This window comes from Benincasa hispida, chromosome 12, assembly GCF_009727055.1.
Source record: "Benincasa hispida cultivar B227 chromosome 12, ASM972705v1, whole genome shotgun sequence".
Classification (NCBI taxonomy): Eukaryota; Viridiplantae; Streptophyta; class Magnoliopsida; order Cucurbitales; family Cucurbitaceae; genus Benincasa; species Benincasa hispida.
In genome coordinates this window covers 23,891,416-23,916,735 of record NC_052360.1, presented here as the reverse complement: position 1 = coordinate 23,916,735, position 25,320 = coordinate 23,891,416, and the positions used below count along the sequence as shown (strand labels likewise).

Sequence of the window (25,320 nt, the reverse complement as noted above, 5' to 3'; positions counted from 1 at the left end):
TCTTAATACAAATTTAGAGAATTTTTAAATTAAGATGATGCTAAGTCCCGTTGAATATATAAATAAGTTTGATGGATTAATTCCAGTACAATTAACTAAGTTGTTAGATTAATTACAAAATACAACTAAAAAAGTTTATGAAGACATTTTAAGATTAACTAAAAAGAAATTCACATGCGATTCATGCATTTTACTATAATTCAAAACAATTTCGTGTTTTGTTACTTTTCTAAATGAAAGTGTAACTAGACTTGCTACACATACAACCTGCCCAATTACATAATTATTCAAACTTTCATATGTTTCACATGAATAGCTTAATATGCTATTATTTTACACAAATGTCATAGAATATTTACATTTCAACACTCAAAACCATTTAAAAATTAAGAAAAATCTAAAAGGAAACTAAAGTTTCCACTTCTACAAATGTAATAAAAAAAAAATAAAATTATTTGTCTCACTTTCCCTTACCCCATTTTCTTCACCCTCATCCACCAACTACAGCACCTTCCCCATCTTCATCCCAACTATATATATATATATATATTAACAGAAAATCTATTCAGAAAATTTCCATGAGAATGAAGCAATTGAAGGACCAATCTGAATCGGCATTCCGTCACTCCGATCGCGACCATTTCTAGGTGTAGGAGTACAACCAACCACGCTCCACCTTCGGACACCTATCGTTCTTGTCGCTGTCCAAATCTATGATTTAGGGGCATATAATATGTATAGGAGTACATGTTTATGTAGACATTATTATTAGTATATATATATATGGGGTTTATTTCTAAATTTTATTTTCAATTTTCAAATATATATTGGTTTATTTTTTCAAATAATCTAAGAATGCAATAATCTATATTTCATTTTTCATAGTTGTCTTAATTCATCATGTGTTCGCATTATTATTATAATTAATTAAGATGAAAATGATATAATTGGGATATGTATTTGCAAAATAATTAAGGGTCCGTTGGATGGATGATCCAAAAATTAAGTAAAAAATGCGAAATGATCTTGTTTTTTGAAAATGTCAAATGACTAATGTCAAATTCGGGTGAAATTATCAAAATATATTCATGCACGCATAGAAAAACAGTCACACTCTTACTTGTCTCGCTCGTCTTGCTCTTGCCCTCTCTTCTTTTTTCACTCACAAATCGCTATGTCTCTAGCTCTCTCTTCTTTTCTCACTCACAAATCAGTATGCCTCTTGTTCTAGCTCATCTCGCTCCCTCTTCGTTTCTTGACTAAAAAAATCACTCCTCTCTCTCGTTTCTTACTCACCTGAGTTGGTTGCGTCAAAGCTGCTCGCATGGACTCATCGTGTCATTGAAAAAGAAGACATACAGAGCAAAAGAAGTCAAAGAAGAAGATGACGACGTGCAGAGAAAGATTTCTCGCTCTGGAAAAGAAAAGGAAAAAAAGGGGCAAGGTCATGACATCAACAAAGGAATATTTGACATTTTTTTTCAAAAACTAGGTCATTTGCCATTTCGAACCTTTAAAATGGATCTTTTGGACAATTATACTAATAATTAAATATACATGTATGGAATATATATCACAATAGAAATGAGATTAAAATTAAAATATGAGATATATGTTATATGATTAACCTTAAATTTATACTTGTTTTAAATACATTTGAAATAAATCTTCTATATATTTGAAAAACATTATATATATTTGAAATAAACCTCATACATACACATTAAAAGACAAAATGGTGATGAAAACAAAAAATTGTAATCGCAATTTGCATTAAATGCAATCCATCGGAATCGGAGATTATGAATTTTTTTTTTAAAAAAAAGGTAATAATAAATAAATGTAATTTATTGGACAAATTAAAGGAAGAAAAAAAAATGAACCTATATTTTTTATTAAAAAAAATCCTAAAATGAAGGAAAACACTAAAAAAATATGTAGTAAAAGCTATGTAACCGAAAATCTTAAATATACAAAGTAAGTCAAATTCGAAATTATGTAAATAAGGAAATAATTATAATTTTAAAAAATCTAGATGTTAAATTTGTTCAAAGTTAATACTAAAAATTCTTCATGAAATTAATTCAAAATTTATGACATTCATGAAATATATGGTGTATGAGAAATTAACTGTGTAAAATTCACTTCTTGTTGTTGTTCTTCTTCTTTTTTATGTCCCGATCTAGATTTTTTTTTTTAAAAAAACAATGTTATTTTAATATATATTAACAAAAATAGAATAGACCGAAAAGATTGATAAAAATAGATTTTTTAATCTACGTCTAAATCGTGTACCGGTACACGACTTCTTTCTCTATTAAATCACGGCACCTCTTCTTGTTCCTCCATCCAAAACGTTCTTCCTCTGAATCGATCTTCCTCCATCCATACATCGTCCGAAAACCTCTGCGACGCCTTATTTTCTCTTGTTGCTGCCAAGTCGATCTATCGAAGGATTTTCTTCATCCGAAACATTTTCTTTGACTGAAATAAAAAAAAATTCTTTTATTTTTCCCAATATATGTATTTATTTATAAAAATGAGGATCAAGTTCGAAAATGTATAATTTATGGATCCATTATTTAAATGTATATTCTTCATATATATATATATAATATATATATTATAATCATTTTGTTGCATTTGGGCTAAACTAAATGTGTAGTTTATGTATCATGATTTATTTTTAGATGATTATGTTGACCTATTTGTTGGGCTATTTTTTTATGATTAATTTGTTGGATGATTATGTATTTGTTGTGTTGAACTTAGAAATATATTATATATATATATATATATATATATATATATATATATATATATATATATATATATATATATATATATATATATATATATATATGTTTATAGAAAGATTGAAGATTGCTTTTTATATATATATATTTGTTTGCATTTGAACTAGATTAAATGTATGATTCATGGATATATTATTTTGTTTTTATTTGGACTGATTTAAATGTATAGTTTATGTGTATAATATTTAGATTTTATATGTTGAACTTAAAAATTGGATTTTGTTGTATTGATATATTAACATATTTTTTTTATCAACTATAACAGTTGAAAAAATCATAATAAATGATGGAAACGGTGATATTGATGTTGAAATTGATGAATTATTTGAAAACGATAGTAGTGGGAAACATGATCTTGAGTTGGTATCGTCATATATGTTCACCCAAATAAATTGAAAAATTATAAATTCAACATGTGAACCAGATCTACTTTGGAGGAAAGGCAAAGTAGTATATGTGTAGATAATTGTAGTTTAATACATAAAGAAATGTTATTTAATATTAAAGAAGATTTACAGCAATATTGTGTGACAGTACACTATACTACGAGATTATTGTAGTGTAGTGGAATCAAATCAAGATCTTTGGTATGTTAGATGTAAATCATGGAAGGATGGTTGTGATTAGAGGTTACAGGCATGTCGATGTAAAACTCATGGGATGTTTGAAATCACCAAACTTCAAGGGAAACACTCATGTTTGTTTTCATAATTGACACAAGATCATTTACAACTTGATTCACATTTTATGAATATCGAATCCAAAATTTGGTTAGAGCTGATCTTAGGTACTGTGGAAATTTAAACGTTAATCGTGTACCTTGTACACGATTTCACTACACTACTTTTATCAATACTTTCCACTCCCACCTATTTTTAAAATACTTTCCCATATACTCCATTTTTGTAATAGTTTGAAAAAACACTATATTTTTTAACTTCATCCCCGAGCTATGGTCACTACATTCTCTTTTATGTAGGTAATTAGGAACAACGATAATATTTCCAAACAAAGAAAAGCAAAGGAATAAAGATAACATCAAATTTGACTTAATGAGTGACCTATATAGTCTTTTTACAAGTTTCACTAAAATGTATGATCAAAGATCACAATGTGAATGATAGACGCGCACCTAGCCTTCTACAAAGAAGGGAAAAAACGTTATATCTCCCGTCTAAATTTAAGCCATCGACTTAGATAGTTGTTTATTACTTCAAAATAGACATCATTATATTTCATATTTGTTTGTAGATCTTAGCGTTAAATTGAGAGATTTATTTCATTTGTGATTATTGAGAAAATTACACTAATGACCTATTTGTAGAGATGCAAATGAAATTTGACCTAACTTTTGAAAATCGATATTTTTTTTTTACTTTTTACTTGCATCAACATAAGGTGAAATTACTAAAATGACCAAAACTGGAATCTTGTTCTCGTTCTAGAACAAAGAGCAAGAGGAAAAATCCAAACAAAGAAAAAAAAAACAAAAAAAATTGTAGTTGTGTCTAATGAAGAACAAGAGGAAGAAGCGAGAGGAAGGAATGAGACCTCAAAGGAGCATTACACCACAATATATATCAAAAAGCACAAACTTAATCATCCAAAATGCAGCAATTCATATATGTTCAAAGGGCAAATACACAATCTTTGTTATATTCAAAACAACCATTCAAAATGAAGTCCGTATTAAACCCTGCAAATACCTTATACTAAAAATCAACTAAAACCTTCAAGCGAATTTTCGTTGAAGTAATTCATACAAATACGTTGTATTTGAAAAAAGAAAAAAACTAAAATCTTTATCACATTGAGAAGCACTGATACTTACTGCTTACACATCAAAATCTTGAGCAAAAATAGGATATTCTAGAAACAACTTGGGCAGAATTTTAGAAATTCAAAAGTCAGAGCACCCATGAAGATTGAAAGAACCCTGCAGTATAAGAAATAGAGCGAAAGCTCATAAACGATGCCTCAACGAAGTTCATGGAGAAGAATGCCATGTGGAAGTAAGTAAACAATTTAGTCCAAATTTGCAGGGCTTTGTAGGACCACACCCATTTGGAAAGTTACTCGGCCTACAAGAACGGTGGTTAGTTAACTCAAGTGCAAGTCCATTTTTAGTTACTTTGAACTAGTCCAAAGTGCTAGTTTCTAGCAAAATTGTTAGGGTCTATATTTGGAGTGAGTTGGTAATTTTGTGGTGTTAAGTTAGTAGTGTTGGTTATCAAGTAAGTTATTTTTAGTATGTTGCATTAGTATTTAGAGTGAGAAGTGATTGAATAAAAATAAACGCTTCCTCAATTCTCTTCTTTCTATGTAATAAGAACAACAATGGTATTAGAGTTGAATTATGAAGGGACTTATGAGTAAGAGTGAGATATTCGTAAGAGAAACCGAGTGGTACACTTGTGAGAATTGAGTGCGATGGAATCAGGATCAAGTAATCTTTCTTCATTAGCCCTACCTGTGTTTGATGATGAGAATTACCAAGCATGGATTATCATAATGCAAGCTTACATGGAAGGTTGTCATATGTGATTAATAATATTTTATTCATTGTTGTCTATGAAATATATGATATTTTAATTGCATTAACTACAAACCAATAAAATAAGATTCATGGTTATCATTGTAGCTTAAACATGTATGTAAAGACATACAAGTGGATCGTGTTTAAGTGATAACCTATATGGTCTGTAGTATATGGATAAGGTTGGGTACCTTATCCTGGTGATACTACAAGTATGACCCGCTTTGTAGGTGTTACAAATGTTGAAAAGTGCTACAAATGATCTGATCTTAATCATTCGTGTATTAGACATGCGAATGAGGATATTCTATACAAAGGAGTTTGTATAAGACCGGACCATGAAATGTTTAGTCTCATTACCATTCATAATTGAGACTTTCATTCACTAGAATGACCATAGGTAACATTGCTCCTGTGGCGCCATACCCTCTCCCAGCCTGAGAGGGGTTTAGTCATAGTCTTATATCTAATGGACACAAAAATATATATGTAGTGCGAAGTGCATAGAGTTTAATCAGTTATTCACGGAGCTTCAAGCTACAGGTCCATAAGATCCCCTTGGTAGCTCAATAGATTTAAGTTGAGAATCAGTTTGTGGGTTAATTTGCAATGTTCAAATTAATAAGAGAGAATTTGATTATATATGATATAATTAAGTTAATTCAATTATATATGATATAATTGATATAATGTATTTGATACATTATTATTTAATTGGAGGAATAAATATTTGAATATGATTCGTCAAATATATTTTCTATTAATGAGATTTATAGTAATTAAATTTAATATACATATGATTTATATTAAATGTCATAAAATAGAGAAAAGAACTATACTTTATATATTGATATGATGCAATATTAAAACTATAGGTTATAAATATAATATGATAACTAATATGATAAGTTAGTAATCATATTTATTTATAATTCATTAATTATTTGATAATTAATCATTTTTCTCTATAACCACCCTTAGTAGGAAATTATTTAGTTTTTATGGCAAAAATGGATAAATGAAATTTTATTTCAGAATTCCAAAGAGAGGCAAGCTTTCACAATCGAGTAAACGATCAAGTAACATTATCTATGCGATAGACTTCGTCGTCTACACGACTACGTTGTTCCCTTCTTGATCATCTTCCTCCTCCAAACTCTAAACTTTCCCTCTAACCAAAATTAGCCAAAGCCCACCACTCATGGATTTTCACACCGAGAATACCAAGGTCACCAAGTAGTAGTGTCCCTGTTGGTTCAAGGATCGAGCTGCTGTTTGTTGTTGTTCGAGGAAATTCGTGACTTGTTCGATGCATTCATGAATGAGTATGTTCGAGGGACTATCTTGAAGAATAGTTCTTCAAAGGTATAATCATTTAATCCTTTGTTTTATTTTGAAAGCATGTTGTAATTTAGTTTCTGATGCATCATCTGTTCTGTTAACTGTAAATGTAAACGTTCAATCGAAATGGGATTTGGACGATCCGCTTCCGCTCAAAGGTTCTCTGTAAATAGAGTTCCTTCAGTCATTATTATTTGGAAACAATTGAACAAGATTATGAATTGCTCTACTTCCTGATAATCCAACAATGAACCAAATCAAGACTTACAATAATAGGGTCATAAGGAAACCAAAGGCTAAAGTTTGCCTATACACAGTAGTGACTCCTATCATAATTAATAGAATCATGGTCTTAAAGTCAGCAAAGAAGATTTGGAAATTTCTCAGAGGTGAGTACGAAGGAGATGAAAGGACTAAGGGCATGAAAGTATTGAACTTGGTAAGGGAATTTGAGAAGGTGCAAATGATTTTGAGTCTACTAAAGAGTACTTAGATAAGTTGAATGAAATTACCAACAAGGCAAGAGCATTAGGAATTGATTTATCTTACAATAGATTGGTTCAAATATTCTTATCTCAGTGCTTGAGAGGTATTAAGAAAATATTAAGGACCTCTTTCAACTCAAAGTGATTGAACTAGTAAGTGCTTTGTAAGCATAGGAGCGAAGGAGGTTGATGAGGCAAGAAAGAAGCATTGAGGAAGCACTAAAAGTCAAAATACAGCAAGGAGAAGGTGGATAAAAAGTAAAAAAGAGAAGTGGCAGCAGTAGCTGATCAGAAACTACGAAGGATGCTAGGATTGCGGGTTTCGGTAAAGGCAATGCATGCAAGCTGTAATAACTCGAATTCAGGAGGGGTACATGAATAAACCGGTATCACATCTGAACGAGAGAGATCTTGAGAACATGAAAGTATGGTTAAGAAAGGCTTAAAAAATTAAAAGTTACTACCTATACCAACAAGGTGCACCTTCTTTTTCGGTGGCTCAATCATAAGAACTCCAAAGTTAAGCGTGACATAGCTAGGTTGAACATGTTTAAATTGAATACTTAAATTAGATTATATATGTGAATAATTTGATTTATATTTATTTTCTTTTACTAAAAAAGTTGATTAGCTTTTTTAGGCCAAAATTTGAATAATTTATTTTTAAATTCAAATTGTCATGTAAAACTAACCATAATAAATAATTTAGTGGTAGAGTTAATTATCTAATTAAAATTTGCTCACATTTTGATATTTTTTTCAAGAAAAAAGTATCGGGGGAAAATTTTCCGCAGGGAATCCCCGCCTCGATCCCCATAAGAAGAGGATGGGGAATGAAATGAAGAACGGGGATGGGGACGGAGAATGGCATCCTTGGTCCCGCCGTGGACATCTCTAATTCAAATCAATTAATGGGATTAATATGATATGGTTAATTATAGACCTGATCTATAAATAAGAGAAAAATATTTGAATAGGATTCAAGTATAAATTATTCATAAAGAATTTACTAATTAATTTTGAGAGGTGGAAGCAAATAAAGATATGATGTTTATTAGTTAATTAAATATGTATATTAAATTAGATTTAATATGGTTATTTAATTAATGGGCTAATTAATTAAAAATGGTTATTTAATTAAATTAGCCCTAAGGGTAATTTTGGAAAACTATGAAGAAGGTCTCCATATAAATTTGTTATTTTTGCCCAAATTAAGGTAAAGGAATTCATTTGGTGAAATGAAACTCGAGCTTTCAAGTTACTCCTCTCAAAATTTCTCTTCTCCATATTCTCTATTTTTCTTCCTCATCCAAGGTGTAAAGACCACTCTTCTAACCTTGGATTCCTAAGAGAATAACAAGGTCTCACTTACGTTAGTGTCCATTGTTTGTTGGAGAATCGTTCCAGAGAAGACAACGAGGAAATCGTGAAGAGTTAGGGAATACGAAAGTATGTGATATTCTTCTTCCCCTTTTTACTTTCCAATTAGCATGTTTGCTTTATTACATGTGTATCCCCATGTTTGGTTCTGTTTTATGTGCTGATTTTGTTTCATTTAAACCGAAAAATCGAAGTACAAGGCGTCCATACGCTTCTGCTCAGGATTCGATCCCTTCAATTGGTACCAGAGCCAATTTCTTGTATTTTCATTCTTCGTATTTTTTAAACAAAAATTAGTTTATAGGTGGATTTTATAAATTTGCATTTTGAAGTCAGGTTTGCAAAATTGGATTTTTTAATTTTGGCACTTAGATTACTTTTAATGTGATTAAAATGTAAGGGCTTGTATTTTTTTGGCATTTTAATTCTTGCTTCGAACCTGTAAGTCCACGTCGATCAAAAGGACAAGTGTTCCTGAAGAAATCAAGAAAAGTGGAGGTGTTCGAGGCAAGTTTGGAGTAGAAAACACACAAAAGAAAGGCATTCTGCCTTTTAGTGTCACAACACTAAATCGCAGCGTAGACAAGGTGTAACCCAAAAGAGTCATAGTGTCGCAATGCTGCCCCTCAGCGTTGCGACACTACAAAGTTTTGACAAAGAAAAGCGGCGCGCGTGAGAAGGGATGAAGAGAAGGGATGAAGCTTTGTAGAGTTCTTTTACTAATTTACCTTGTAATTTAATTTTAGGATTAATTAATAAATGGTATAAAAAGTTATATTAATTTAATTAATTAATTTTGCATTAGGGTATCAAAGTTTGTCCAATTTTTGTTGTTTAAATTAATTTAATTATGCATTAGATGTATGTTTAGATTAATGTTTGAATTCATATTATATATTGTATGTCATATAGATTCAAAAATTTCCACCTTAGGATAAATTAGCATGCTCATACATCATAATATAAGTGTTATGTTCTAAGAATGTATGATCACATTAAGCATGTTCATGCATCATGCTATGTTATAATTTTTCACTTTTGGCTTTCGGTGTTTCTCATGGTGTTCAAAAAACAAAGATATAATGGCTCAATCAGTTGTAGAAGCTGAGTTTATTACAGCAGTTGCAATTGTAAACTAAGTTGTTTGGTTGAAGAAGTTGATGCATGACTTACCTTTAAAGCAAAAAGAGAGTGTGAAAGTGTTCATAGATAATCAAGCCGCATTAACTATTTCTTTGAATCTAATTTTTCATAGAAGAACAAACATTTTAAGATAAAATATTATGCTTTGAGAAATGTAAAAAGAAGAAGTACAACTGGTTATTACAGTTGATCAAAGGAGCAAATAACATATATTTTCACTCGTTTTTTTAGTATTAGTCGTTTTCAAGTTCTTAAGAGCAAGTTAGGTGTTTGCAACATTTGAATTAGGAGGAGTGTGTTAGTTAACTCAAGTGCAAGTCTACTTTTTGTTACATTAAATTAGTCTAAAGTGTTAGTTTTTAGGAAAGTTGTTAGTGCCTATATTTGGAGTTGGAGTTGTTGATAATTTTGTGGAATTGAGTTAGTAGAGTTTGTTATCAAGTAAGCTAGTTTTGGCATGTTGCATCGATGTTTATAGTGAAAAGCGATGGAATAAAAATAGACACTTTCTTAATTCTCTTCTTTCTCTCTACTAAGAGCAACAATGGTTGTTATTAGCTTCTGGTCGATGATAAATATATTCAACTCCATGACAATGGCTAAAAAAGGGGCACTCCTAATCCCTCCAAAAATCTAGGTTATTATGATTTTTTAAAATCATAACATCCTAGATTTTATTGGATTCCTAAATAGATTTTATCTAGAAGATATGATCCAGCCTCCTACAAAACTAAAATGAGATTAAACATTTTAAAATAAAGAACTAACCTAAAACATCAAAAATATCTTATGATTGAGATCATAAAAGAATGAATTACAGTGTAATTTTCTAAGTTTAAACACAAAAACTTCATTAGATCCCGAAAACTGAAGAAGCCCTCCATTGTAATGGGTAAAAAAATTATAGTGTAATCTAATCTCCAATGGAACACACTTCAAATTGTAATGGGTCTCCAATTCTGTATTTGGTAATTTTGTCATTCATTTAAACAATGATGTGGTAATTTATAATTTGTCAAAATTTCTCATTCGACATTTTTTAAGTCTACTTTGACTCAACTTGTGTCCATGAATATTTCTATTAGTTCTTTTGAATGACATATATTTGAGACAAATATCATTTGCATTAGCTGTTAGTGATTCATAGTTATTATCATTTAATTCTATTTAAAATTAGTTGAAAATCACATCAACAATATTATTGTTCTTCAAAAATCTTACCAAAGTAAGAAGAAAGCTTATCAAGTAACTCTTTCTAAATGAGTTGAGAAAAATAGAAGATAATGAGTAGATGACACATCACTCAAATTTAACGAAAACTCATACTTATCAAGTTTAACTTATCATTTCTTTCTAATTTACATTAATTTTTGCATTCAAAGAAGTCTTATGTGCATGTAAAAGTTTGTTTTTAAAATGAAATTCTAATGGAATTTAAAAAAAAAAAAAATTATAATAGTGTCTAAATTAATGTACTTAAAAAAAATTAATATTTAAATTGATATAGTTATTACATTTGAAGATTTAACTAATACAACTTTCAAAGTTTAGGAACATAAATTGAGTTTTTCCTTGTAACACTTGCTTATATAGCAAGTTTCTATGATGAAGGTTTAAAAGTAAGATTATTACCAATGCTATATTAAGTGAAATTGTTTAAGATTCCGGATTTGGAACTACAAGTCTTAGCTTGGAAAAAGACTTTAAGACATTTAGCTTGACGAGTCAATGGAGGAGAGTAAACTCACACTCTTTGTTTGACCCAAAAAATTTGTGGACCCATGGTTAAAAAATACCAATTTAATACTTTATTAACTCCTTCAACTTTGTTGGGCTAAGGAATTCACAACTTTCCGGAAATAACAAAAAAATCACAACTTTCCGGAAATAACAAAAAAATCACAACTGTCTCCTTGCCCCACACACTCCCAATTGGGAAGAGAAAGCACTCCAAGTAGAAACTTTTGCCCCATGTCCAGGTAGGTTTAATTTAAAGATTCTCTTGAAAGATTAGGCTTCGTAAGAGAGAATTCCATTCTTAAAACCAAAAGAAAAACAAAACGAAAAAAAAAAAAAAAAAAAAAAGAAGAAAAACAAAAACAAAAAACAAAGAATGAAAAAACTTCCATAGCACTTTCAACCTTTCAAGTAGTTTATGAGTAAAATATTTGACCTAATTAGTCATACAAAATCTCAGCACGTCAGTCACACAGTGCTCATATTCTGTGGAATCTTTCGTAAAAAGGATCAAAAGCCAAGTCTCAGTAAACTAAAGTTTGAATCTAGCTGCTCTTCGTAAGTCTGAACTCAGAGAAATTACACTTTTTGAGACAATTGAAAACAAATATAACATACCATACAAGAAGATCCCTAAATACCTAATGAGTTACTAAGAAACCACGTTCCCAGGGCAAATACAACGTTCATTTGTAAAGAAAACCCCCAAAAATAAAATTAAAAAAAAAAAGTAAAGAAAAAGAAAAATCAGAAGAAAATATCTATCCCAAATATACTGTACAAAATATAAGTTCTCCACTTAACCCAAGGGTGGGAGCCAATTGTTAGGCCTGTTTTAAGTTAGTTGACCTTTCCAGGCGAAGCACATATTATCGTCGAGATCACTGTTAAAAAACCCATTATCTGTAAAATCATGGGCTATATCCTGGATTATATCCTCATCCAATTGAAGATTTTGAGGCAAATCTGTAGTTCTTTGGTTGAACCCACTGCTCCGTGCACCGACTGCTGATACGTCGCCTGTTGAAGCACTTTTGAAACTGTTACTTCGGCTTGGGGCAGGCGTATTACTACCAGATGCATTGGCTGTGCCTGCAGCTGCCACAGAAGAGCTGCCTCCGTAGCCCATATAAGTTCCGGCAATGCTTCCCTTTGTGTTTGATCCAGTAAGTGGTTGCTGTTGCCCTCCCCCACTGTTCTTAGATATCTGGAGTAGTTGCTGGATCATCTGATGTTCCATCGCCTGATTATTGTTCACGTTACCTTGCGTGCTCGGAGGATGATTTTGCACGTGTAAGTTGGTGTTCGGGCGCTGATGCAGTTGGTGTTGAACTTGAGATTGTTGCTGAGACAGATTAGGACTTGAAAGACCACTACTGGGCAAGTTCTGCATCGGTGCAGATGTTATAGCAGTTGTGCCATGGAAGCTTGATGAAGGACTTTGGTTGGAGTTATTGAATGACGATGATGGCTCCTGCTGGAGTGGGTTTGAACTCGTTGAATTCATTGAGTTCTGTCTCATTAGCAGATTCTGGTAGTTAGACAATGCCAGTGCAGTTTGTGCCAAGCTGCTTAAAGTTCCTCTGCCAACTAGTTGATTTTGGCTATTCACTTGGCTGTTTAGCCCAGGATGCAGGGCGACCATTCTAGTAAGGGTGTTATGGTCAGTTGGCAGACCCTGCGCATTAGCAACTTGTTCAATCTCTTGCATTTTTTGCATCTGCAGCTTGGCCGTGGCGTGCTGAGGATAACTTTTCAGACCCTCTGTGAAAGCTTTATCATTAGATTCAAAGCTACTAGAAGCACCAAGAAAAATGTGGTTTTAAAATACTAATTCAACTAAAGAAAGAATGAAAATCAAATAAATAAAGCATGACCAGGAGATAATCATGTGAACTGAGACCATCAGAATTGACATGTTTACATAGAATGCCGTTTTCTGGATTATGCTACTGCATCTACTAATCATATATATTTGAACTACAAGAACTTGATCACTCTTTACTACGATTTTAGACTTCCAAAACCAATAATACTCGGAACGGAACAAAATGCTCACAAAGTTGTAAGGTTTATAAAATGTTTATTCATCAAGAACCAGAATTGATTGTGAAAATTATTCAGAAAGAGTGAGGCATACCAACTGGTCCTGTTTTCTGCTCCCTACAGAAATCAATCAAATCTTTCATGCTGTTGACAACCTCCGATATCTTTACATGACGAAAAAAAACAAATACAATTAAACCAAAAATGAAATAAATGAAAGCGAAGCAGAAAAGTACAGAGCAGATACTCTTTGATAAAACTACAGATAATGCACCTGCAAGCATCTAACGTATCTTTTAGAGAACCCCAAATCATTCAGCGACTGCAACTGCAGACTCTTGGCAAGCTGCTGCCCAGCTGTCAAAACCCTAAAAGAAGGGTTGAATTAGCAAATTCTGACGCATTAGAATTGATAAAGGTGATCCATCAATTTCCAGGAGCAAGAAAGTGCAATCAACCACCAATTCTAGCAACCACATTTTGGATAGCCAATTTCCTCAAGTCCCATGTACTTGGGTAGAAATCCTCATATATTCCTAGATGGTATTTGGCGGACTGAGAGAGGAAGGAAAGCATTCCAGTATTGTATTGACAGCTCAATTAACAAAATAAACCAAAGTATCCACCACGAGCTCAAATCTTTCCTCTACTATGTGCATTTTTATCAAAACAGAGATAAATAGAACAAAGTGGTTACACAACCTTCGGTATTTGGTTGGACATGAAGTTCAACAAAACCATGATACAAGATGCCAAAAATCAAAAAGTGAATACAGGCACAAACTACAATAAAAAAAAGTTGCACTAATAGACTTTATCTGAATTGTCCTAATAAGGAACTCTAGTGGCTGGAGAAGAGTGGGGAATAGGAAGATTCCAGAACCCTTCCCTCATCTACTACATTTCTTTTTCACCTACTAAATGTTCTCCTCTAAAATTCACTAAGTAATATATTTTCTTTCCTAAAATAAAAAATGATTTCATTGCTTAGAAATTTTACACGAATATGATGTCCCCACGGAAAAAAGAAAACTGACTATTTTAAACCCATTCCATTGCATCAATATGTCACTTATGTAAAAACGTGCCAGTCTACAATGTCCAATGAAGAGTGATGATTCTACACTATACTCCAAAGGGAGAGTTAATATAAATACTCTCTGCCACTCGGCATCTCACTCTAATAAAGACACCTGAACGACCTGCATAGCATTTTGATCGATCAAAAGCGGTTATAGGAAGAGCAATAGCATGTTTTACTATTCATTTTATACTCCCATACAACCAAACCAAATGATGGAACATCTTCAAGGTCACTTGACTAACACTAGCAGGAAACAAAATGATTTAAATAATCAATACTGTCCAGATAAATATGGGAAATAGACAAGCTTGATTCAAGAAAATGGATTTCACTATCTGTATGATCAACTTACATACTACTATTTGCTTGTAAATCCTGCTGAGAAGCCCCATCAGATCCTCCTTCAGCAATAGTGCTCTGGCATTTCTGTGCCACCTGGACCAACTGATTCACCTGTATTTAAACATTTGTCAACTGAAAGGATCAGTCAACAACTAAAAGACTACACGACATCAGTCAGATCTAAATAACAATCAGAAAACCAACATCGGATGCCAACCTCTAAAAAACTGGTTTAAAGATGATATGTAATCAAGAAACTACAAAAACTTCAGTTAGATCCACCTACAAGAGGTGGGTAGCCTTAACCGTATGTGTTAACAGGGAAGCCCGAAGGCTGTTCCCAACCCTGTCAGGGGAGATGCCAACCATCTCTCCTTTAATTGAACACTACAAAAACTTCAGTTGTAAAAAAAAAAGGAACAAAAACAAAAACAAAACATATATTGGAAGCGTTAGCAGAAAAGAGTACCCAGAAATTCTAATTGCAAAATAGACTGTTGGAAGTCTCTTTAAAGGAGAAGTCATCATTTCTGGTTAAACTAAACATGCGGTGAAATTAATATATTAACATTGTTCCAAGAAGTGAGAACTTAACATTTTTCTTTCACATATAAACTGGCAAATCCAAGATAGTATCAGAATCTTATTAGCATAGTGCTACATGAGAAACAAAAAATGTATGAAACAATACCTGAGGTGCAACCAGTCTACGAGGAAGAAGTTCTTCATGGCGTCTTGCACAAAATTCCCATGCCAATATCTGAAGTATAATACAAATGCCAAGAATTTTAGTACAAAACAGTTTACTCTTACATAGATTTAGAAAACTCAATTTACATAATCATTCTTTAACCTTCAATTCATGAGTAAATATGATACGAAGCTGTCCCTCACGAACAACACGAAGTTGCTCATATACACTCTCTTGAACTGCTTTTCCATATTCTAACATCATAATTCCAGATGAATATCTGAATTCCCGTGGCATATCCAAGAACAATAGCTCATCAATGACTCCACTGCCAAATTTGATCTCATTAAGTCTAGGAAGCACTTCAAAGGAAGCCTCTGAAACCATCACATGAAATGGATTATGTTATGCTTCAAATTGCAGCAAAGGCAAATTGGAAATGTTAATTACAAGACATTAGCTTCAATCCAAAATGGGGCCATATGTCCTTGACTGTATATCAATATGATAATTAAAACAATGATACTTAAAAAAATATATCATCACAAGCATTATATTGCACATTTTGTAAGCCTTTGATTCTGCAAAGCTATTTTTAGAACGAGGAAATCTTTATAGCTAACAGATAATACAAACCAGAAGGCACAAACAAACTTTACAATTCCAACATCGAAACCAGCAACCACAGCTGCTTTCCATATGGAAAAGGATATTTCTGTAGGCCCCCAAGCTAACCTCCAAAAGTAACCAACCAACTTTTTAACCAACCCTTTTCAACCATCCACGCAGAATTAGTTACTTAATCAACCATTAGAAGTCCTATGTATACAGGTCAAACTATTTTAACCAACCCTTATATAGAGGTCAAACTATTACAAACTAGGAAACTATGTAAATAATCTAATAAATAGAGCTAATAAGAAAAGGAATAATAGAAATTTACTACAAACATAAAACCAAGATATAAGTATATTCCCTTAAAAAAATGTGTCTCCAACTTGTCTGTATCCTACTTTCTAAGAAATTGGCATATCAACGTGCCTATGTCGGTACTTCTTAGTTTATAGTCAAGAATCATCCTCACTCTCAACATATGTCTCCATCTCTAAGGTATCAGCAGACAGCAACTTAGGAGACAAGGATAACATGTCGACATAGCCAATATCTCATTAACAATGTGCTCATCATATGACAAACTTAGCCAATAGTAAACATTGTCACATCTGATTATCATGAAAAAAAGAGTGTATTTAAACATTTTGTCATTATTGATAGGAAACTCTACCTAAATGTACTAATTGAAAAGCTTGTTAGGTTGTACGAGAGTAAGATTATCGCTACGACTATGAATGAGGCCTATGAGTGCTCGATTCCTAAAAAGGCCAAGCAAATGAAGTAATAGACTTCAAACAAATAAGTCCTATGACTAGTTTGTACAAGATAATTGTAAAAACTTTGGCAGGTAGACTCAAAAAGGTGCTCACTTCCACTATTTCAAATGCCCGATACACCTTTACAGGCGGAAGGCAAATTTTAATTTTAGAGCAGGTTTGGATTCAGAACGAAGCCAATGAGGAATATAGAAATTAAAAGAAGGAAGGTGTCATATTCAGATTGATTTTGAGAAAGTCTATAATCATGTGAATGGGAATTTCTTAATAAAGTTCTCTGGAAAAAAGACTCTGGTTGTAGATGGAAGACTTGAATTTGGAACTGTATAAGACCAGTTAAAAGACATGTCTGAATATAAATATTTTTTTTTCCTAATTTTAGAAAAGACTTGGACACGGCTAGACACGGCTAGACACGGTTGGATCTGCAGTGTTGCGTCTTTCGTCATTGAAGGAAGATCTTGACGGTATTTGTGGGATAACAGCTTGCTTGTTCCCTGTGATTTTAGATGTTTAAGGCGGTTGTAGTGTGTAATAGGGATTGCCACTTCATCGATCTTTTGAGGGGATGCCAGATCGCCTATTCTGTGTGGAGTTAGTTTTTTACGATTTTTTGGGTGGTTATGGTGCATGATAAGGATTTTCACATTTTGGTGGATGAAATACTGATAACTCTCCTTTTCGTTATAAAAGATGAGTTATGTGGCAAGCTTATCCTTTTGCTATTTTGAAGGGAGTGTGGCTTGCGAGGAATAGTAGAATTTTTCGGGTTTAGAGTGATCTTTGGAGGAGGTGTGGAAGGTTGTTTGATTTAACGCCTCTCTATGGGTTTCTATTAATCAGTCTTTCAGTAATTATCAACTTGGTGTTATTCTATTGGAATGGAGTCCCTCCTTGTAGATAGTTGTGGACTCCTTTTGTAGACTTTTTTTTTTTTTTTTTTTTTGCCTTTGTAACTCTTTCACTACTTCTCAGTAGAAGTTTGGTTTCCAACCAAAAAAAAAAAAAGAAGGGAAAAAAAAACACTGCTATTGAGATTTTTGTCGAAGGGTAGGGGAGGGGCAAGAATTGAAAATAATAGATTGATTGCAACAATTTTAACAATTACTTCCTTTTTGTTCCTATAAAGATACCATTGAAATTCTATCAAAATAATCTGTTAAACCTCTACAACAGCCCCTCTTTAGCTTCCGACAGAATTTACGCATTTCACACCATTTCTTTGGAGAACTCAATCATCTATAAGGGGCCATCGCAAATATTGTTTCATGGGTATAGATATTAAATATCTGGGATTTGAATGTTTGGATTTCAAATGTCTGGGATAATTAATGTCTGTGTTAGGATGTGCAAGATAATTAATGTCTGGAAGTTAAATATTTGTGTTCAATTCAATAATTTATATATAGAAACTAAAAGTAACTAATTACTTAATTAAATGTACGAGATCAATTAAATTTAACATGAACTAATTTATTGTTATGTTAATCAAATATTTAATTAATAAAATAAAAAATAAATAAACACTTTTTAATTAAACATAATTAAATTAATTACTAAAAATAATTAAATTAATAAACATATTAATTAGAATATTGATAATTAACAATAATAATTTATATTAAATAGTTAAGATATCATAAAATATTAATGGTAAAGATATTAGTTGAAATTCATTAAGTCTAAATAATATATTTATATTTAATAATAAATTAAGACTAATAGTAGTGAATACTTGATATTGATTTATTAATTAATTAAGCTATATTTTTACTACTTATCTCCCGGACATATAAGTCCCACACTTTTGCAAGGTATTAAAAACTCATGTCAAATGAGTTTTAAAAGTTCCCTGGATAAAAATGTCCTGGGTTTTAAAAAGTAGAATTCTATGAAACAAACAGTTATATTAAATGCCTGTCTGAGATCCCATGAGAAAACTTGTGAAACAAATGGGATCTAAGTAAATATAAAGAAGGTTAACAGTATCATACCAAATCCCCGTCCAGATTTTGAACCACAAATGTCACACTGCCATGCATCCTGAAATATAGATCACAAGGAAGAATTCAGGGGGAGAAGCTAAATGTCACGACTATCTAATTGGAATAACAAAATAAAAGTTGCAGACATCAAAGCAGCTTGCACAATGACCAATTTTACACACCACAAAAGAATCTTTTAATAAAAAGATTAACCAAATTCCAAAAGTCATAATTAGCATAGTGAGAGTAAATAACATGTGAAAAAGTCGAACATAAAAGCCCACAAGAATATCAAGATAAGGCAAAACTGACCATAGCTGCTTGAGGGAAAACACCAAGTGCATGATGTCCAACATTGTTATATAATGACAAACACCATCTTTTCTTTGCACGAGGGGAATAATATTCAGTCACAAACTTCCTCCAATAAGCAATACTATTATCCTATCAGAAGTCATAAAACGAATAGTTGATATTTAGGCCAACAAAAAAAAGTGCATGCAAAAGAGAGAATGTGAAATAGAACCTAAAATATCTACCTGGGATGGATAAAAGTAAACATAAATTTATTAAAAAAGACTAGTTCATAAATATGCTGATAACCCCAATAAACAAAAGAAGAAGACAGAAGGTGAACTCACAGCAGGCCTTTGACGCTGATGGTATAGGTACTGCATTAATCGCCGAGCACATACACCACCATCATGAGGCCGCTTCAAAGCATTTGCAGGCTGTATTGCCTGTTGCTGAAGTTGCTGCCTCAACTGTATCTGCTGCTGCTGCTGCATATGAGCTCTCTGCAAAGGAGGCAAAGACTGAAAAATTTGTTGCTGTTGCCGTAGTCTCTGTTGCTGCTGAAATAATGCTGCCTGTAACTGAGGCGTATTACGACCTTGCAATTGCATGGAATCTTGTCTCTGCAATAGCTGTTGTAGTACCTGCTGTTGCAGAAAATCATCCTGCTTAATATCCAAACGTGGTTTCTTCTGTGATTGAGAATAACTATTGGGATCTGTCATGAGAGATCCAGAGACACGTGCACCCATGGTGAGTGAAGCTTGGACGGTTTGTGAATTTGACAGTGATGCATCACCTGAAGAAACTTGTCCGGCCTGTGGCTGGGTCTGTGGCAATTGTGGGGCATTATGATCCTGCTGAGAATTATGCTGCAGTACAGAAGATGCATCAATGAGCGATGCACCTGAGATACTCATGTTATTTGATGTAAAAGACATAGGTGATGCAGGTAATCGCATGTATGATTCTGCATTCATGCTTGGACTTCTCTGCAAGTGAGGCCCACCTGAAAGTGCAGAGTTTGCATCTGTAACCAGAGAACTCGCCCCAACACTTGGTCCCGAGTTTGCCACACTATTAAACACACCATTTGTATCCCCAGAAACTGGACCCAAATTTGAATGGCCAGCTCCTGGAATTGAATTTGATGAGTTTCCATAAGATGAGCCCAAGTGAGATTTAACAGTAGCCTTGGACTGCCCATCTCCTTGGAAAAAAATCCCAGAACTTGAGGAAGATTGTGCTAATCCTCCAGTCACCCTAGAAGCTGCCATTTGGGGCACCAATCGTTGGTGGCCAGCGTCCAAGTAGCTGTCTAAAGCCAGTCTCTTCACTAATTACTACTATAAAATATTTCTGACCCACAAAATATGATAATTAAATTAAATCCATAGCGAAGAAACCCCAAAACTTACTCATAGACATCAGCGAACCTCAAAAACACATGATCGAACAACAGATACGTTCAGTACTCAACTAAAAATATAGAGAAAGAATTGATCCCTCTTTCTTTAAAGTTATCAATCAATAATCACATATCCTACAAGTTCTTAACCACCAGATTGCAATGTGCCTGTGATCTGCGATCCTGGTCGCTATTTCAACAAGACGCAGAGGACCCTAAAGTTAAACAGATATAACTACAGCATTAGAAGAGGGAGAGAAAAAAAAACTACAAAGAAAACACACCAACGGCCACTATAGAAACGAAAAGTAAATCATTAGAAAGAAAACAGTTCTCCACATAAGTAACTTTTCACAAGTGTCAGAACCCCAAATGAGAAACAGAAACATAATTCAAATAACCACTTTGAAGACCCAATTTCTCGTCTACATTAGCCACAAAGAACAGAAATTAAATTATATCGCACGCAACTTCAGAAATAAAATAGCAGCTTGAATCACCAAGGCTCAATTTTGAAAAGAAAGAAACAGAAAGAGAGCTGCACCTCCCAAAACTCGGCTAAACTTAAAATTAAGCATTAAAATCCAAGAAAAAAAAAACAGAAGATCAAGCAAGAAAAAGAAAAAGAAAAAGAACAAGAACAAGAAGCAAAGAAGGGACAGAAGGAAAAAAGGCAAAGTGATATCGAGAACAGAAATAAAGGATCCAAATTCGAACCGATTATAAAAAAAATCGGAACGAACAACAAAAGAAAATTAAGCAACAAAAGAAAACCATTAAGAGAAAAAAGGAGGACAGAAGAGGGAAGAGAGTTTGACTACCAACCTTGCAAAGCGGAAAAGAAGCTGAAACCAGACGAGTAACGGAAGCTACAGCCTTCGCTTCGCTGTGAATTCGGAGAATTGAAAATTCGAGAGGGAGAAAGAGGAAGAAGGAGGAGGAAAGGGGATGCCAGTTATCAGCCTCATCATTGGGCCGGACTGGGCCGGCCCAGCCCAAAGAATCGAGAAATTGTGATGTAAAACTAAAAAGAAATAAGTCTCATAAAAAATTAGGGGTGAAAAAAACTAAACCGAACCGAGCTGGTTCAGCTTAGTTCGGTTCAGGTTTATGTTATTTTTGAGCTATATATTTATATATCTAGTTTGAGTAGAATTTCATAATTGTTTTCCTTGAAGGAAAAAAAAACCACAACTTCTCATGTTTTATAATTCGATGATCTTATTCCAATTCTCAATTAAATAATAGTTATTCAATTATATAAATAAAAAAAATTCATCAATTACGTATAATGTTAACACCAACACTTTATCTTATTTTTATTTTAATAGTATTATAGTAAAATTAATATAGATTTATTAATTTAACATTAAAATAATAGGATATATAAAACTTTATTGACTTGATTATAGTTTGCTTGGTAACTTTTTGTATTATTATAATTATACATAATATAAATATATAGTAAATAAAATGAATTATGTTAATGCAAATTTTAGTAACTTTGATCCAAGGTTTTTTTAGTTTCAGTTAAAAGTAAACATAATAACAGGGAAAAAAAACACACACACACAGTAAAACTACATTAATAACATGTTTGAAAATAATGAATATGTGTATTCCGACTCTAAACCATCTACATTAATATGGTTGTAATTAATTGAAAACACAAAGGGGAATATGGTCTTTAAATGTTTTTCAAACATCCTCACTTTTTAATAGATTATAGATTATAAATATAGGTTATAGATTATAAACAAATCATCATGTACAACGTCTTGATATATAATATTAATTAGAGTAATAACTACATTGATGACATTTATCTTATTTAATCTAATGACGATTTCGTCCTAAAAAAGTTTGAGTAGTGTATTTTAAATCTATCATTAATTAGTAAGAATTTTTTTTAATAGATAATATTATTATACAACAACAAGGATCCCACAGTCCGGGATCAAGGCACCAATGCAAAAAGAGCACCTACAAAGACATATAGTGGCAAACAAACATAACCAACAAAAAGGATAATATGAATAAATAACAAAACATCTAGAAGAACAAAAAATACCCCACAATCGGGGACCTTAGAAACTGGATAAACAGGGTTAAAGTATCCAAACAAAGAACAAAGAAATTAGACAACTAGATAAGTCCATGAAGATCAATCCACCACGAAGCAGCACGTGCACGAACCATAAATACAATAAGCTGAAACATAGTAGACGTCAATCTCGGCTGACCGTGTGTAACCGACAATTTCTCTCCTGTCAAATATAGTAAATCAACGTACACTAGAAGACTTTAAATAACTTACTCCTCACACCCTTACCAGACCCTACTCAACTCACCCAACTCAACTCCACATCCCACCCAACAATAAGATGAGACGAGCCCAACAAGTGTACCAAACTCTCCCAAATTTCATATCTAAGCACACAATCAAAGAATAGATGATTCCTGGACTCAACCTCACCCAAACAGAGTAGACAAGCATTATCTACCGACTGATCTCATCTCCTCAACCAATCCTGAGTGCCCAACCTATCATTTGCCGCCAACGAGGCACAAAATGAATGTCTTGGAATATTACCCCCAAACCAAAGCAGACAAGCCCAAACCACCCTAGGACGCCTAGGATGCAAACTCTCCTACGCACCGGTAACAGTGAAACGATCATTACCACTCGGAACCCAAACCAACTATCCATCTCACCCACCCTCGGAACCACATCTTGAACCAAACCTCACAATGTTGGCTTTTTGGCCCTTAATCTCAAATTAATTAATTAATTAATCAATGTTTTGATGATTACAAACTTCATTTTTAATTATTAAAAATCTTAGTGTTTTAATATGTCCATAGTGTAGAGCTCAGAACAACGATTCCAATACTTCTTGAATCACTCAAATCAGAGCTAAAACGAAGATGATATGACTGAAACAATTCTATAGAGAAAATACCGTGGTGAATGACGTGGCATAACCAGACCATTTGCATGTAGACATGTGGCAACATATTTGTTGAATGGTGGATCATTAAAAGATTAATATATGATGGACTTTTGATTTTTGGATTGATTTAAAATAAAAAAATGAAATTTAAAAGAAATTTAAAAGGAAAATAAATTTAATATTATTTTATGTTTATGTCTAACAATTAGTTTTTTACACATGGTATGTTTTTTATTTTTGGATTGACTTTAAAGAAAATGAATTTAAAAGAAAATGAACCAAAAGAATCTTTTAATTAAAAGATTTAACCAAATTCCAAAAGTCATAAATTAGCATAGTGAGAGTAAATAACATGTGAAAAAAGTCGAACATAAAAGCCCACAAGAATATCAAGTATAAGGCAAAAACTGACCATAGCTGCCTTGAGGGAAAAACACCAAGTGCATGATGTCCAACATTGTTATATAATGACAAACACCATCTTTTCTTTGCACACGAGGGGAATAATATTCAGTCACAAACTTCCTCCAATAAGGCAATACTATTATCCTATCAGAAGTCATAAAACGAATTGTTGATATTTTAGGCCAACAAAAAAAGTGCATGCAAAAGAGGAGAATGTGAAATAGAACCTAAAATATCTACCTGGGATGGATAAAGTAAACATAAATTTATTTTAAAAAAGGACTAGTTCATAAATATGCTGATAACCCCAATAAACAAAAGAAGAAGACAGAAGGTGAACTCACAGCAGGGCCTTTGACGCTGATGGTATAGGTACTGCATTATCGCCGAGCACATACACCACCATCATTGAGGCCGCTTCAAAGCATTTGCAGGCTGTATTGCCTGTTGCTGAGTTGCTGCCTCAACTGTATCTGCTGCTGCTGCTGCATATGAGCTCTCTGCAAAGGAGGCAAAGACTGAAAAATTTGTTTGCTGTTGCCGTAGTCTCTTGTTGCTGCTGAAATAATGCTGCCTGTAACTGAGGCGTATTACGGACCTTGCAATTGCATGGAATCTTGTCTCTGCAATAGCTGTTGTTAGTACCTGCTTGTTGCCAGAAAATCATCCTGCTTAATATCCAAACGTGGTTTCTTCTGTGATTGAGAATAACTATTGGGATCTGTCATGAGAGATCCAGAGACACGCTGCACCCATTGATGTGAGTGAAGCTTGGGACGGTTTGTGAATTTGACAGTGATGCATCACCTGAAGAAACTTGTCCGGCCTGTGGCTGGGTCTGTGGCAATTGTGGGGCATTATGATCCTGCTTGAGAATTATGCTGCAGTACAGAAGATGCATCAATTGAGCGCATGCACCTGAGAATACTCATGTTATTGATGTAAAAGACATAGGTTGATGCAGGGTAATCGCATGTAATGATTCTGCATTCATGCTTGGACTTCTCTGCAAGTGAGGCCCACCTGAAAGTGCAGAGTTTGCATCTGTAACCAGAGAACTCGCCCCAACACTTTGGTCCCGGAGTTTGCCACACTATTAAACACACCATTTGTATCCCAGAAAATGGACCCAAATTTGAATGGCCAGCTCCTGGAATTGAATTGATGAGTTTCCATAAGATGAGCCAAGTGAGGATTTAACAGTAGCCTTGGAACTGCCCATTCTCCTTGGAAAAAATCCCAGAACTTGAGGAAGATTGCGCTAATCCTCCAGCCACCCGGA

The 25,320-nt window shown here is 33.2% G+C and overlaps 1 protein-coding gene and 1 non-coding gene across 3 annotated transcripts; both read right to left on the bottom strand.

Annotated features, from left to right (window-relative positions):
• Positions 1-11,950: 11,950 nt before the first annotated feature.
• LOC120092771 (probable transcriptional regulator SLK2) lies at positions 11,951-21,661 on the bottom strand. 2 transcript variants are annotated; one of them, XM_039050967.1, is made up of 11 exons: positions 21,505-21,661; positions 20,690-20,894; positions 19,619-20,589; positions 19,290-19,421; positions 18,987-19,035; positions 15,764-15,978; positions 15,602-15,670; positions 14,921-15,021; positions 13,759-13,852; positions 13,579-13,648; positions 11,951-13,202 (listed from the first exon to the last, which is right to left on the bottom strand). In XM_039050967.1, exons 2-11 carry the CDS (start codon positions 20,697-20,699, stop codon positions 12,274-12,276), a joined length of 2,640 nt encoding a protein of 879 aa, XP_038906895.1. In that variant the 5' UTR covers positions 20,700-20,894; positions 21,505-21,661; the 3' UTR covers positions 11,951-12,273. The 2 variants fall into 2 exon arrangements, with proteins under 2 accessions (XP_038906895.1, XP_038906896.1); XM_039050968.1 differs by lacking the exon at positions 20,690-20,894 and having other exon boundaries at positions 21,505-21,610.
• Positions 15,171-15,298, bottom strand: LOC120068687. The gene has a single exon (XR_005479318.1). It is a non-coding gene; the product is annotated as a U6atac minor spliceosomal RNA (small nuclear RNA).
• Positions 21,662-25,320: the final 3,659 nt, after the last annotated feature.

Excerpts from the sequence above, each read along its gene's own strand:
- LOC120092771 (XM_039050967.1), bottom strand. Across the intron at positions 15,979-18,986 it reads AAAATCTGGACGGGGATTTG|AGGCTTCCTTTGAAGTGCTT; the intron begins GTATGATACTGT and ends TGATGGTTTCAG. Across the intron at positions 13,203-13,578 it reads GCAGAAAACAGGACCAGTTG|AGGGTCTGAAAAGTTATCCT; the intron begins GTATGCCTCACT and ends AAGCTTTCACAG.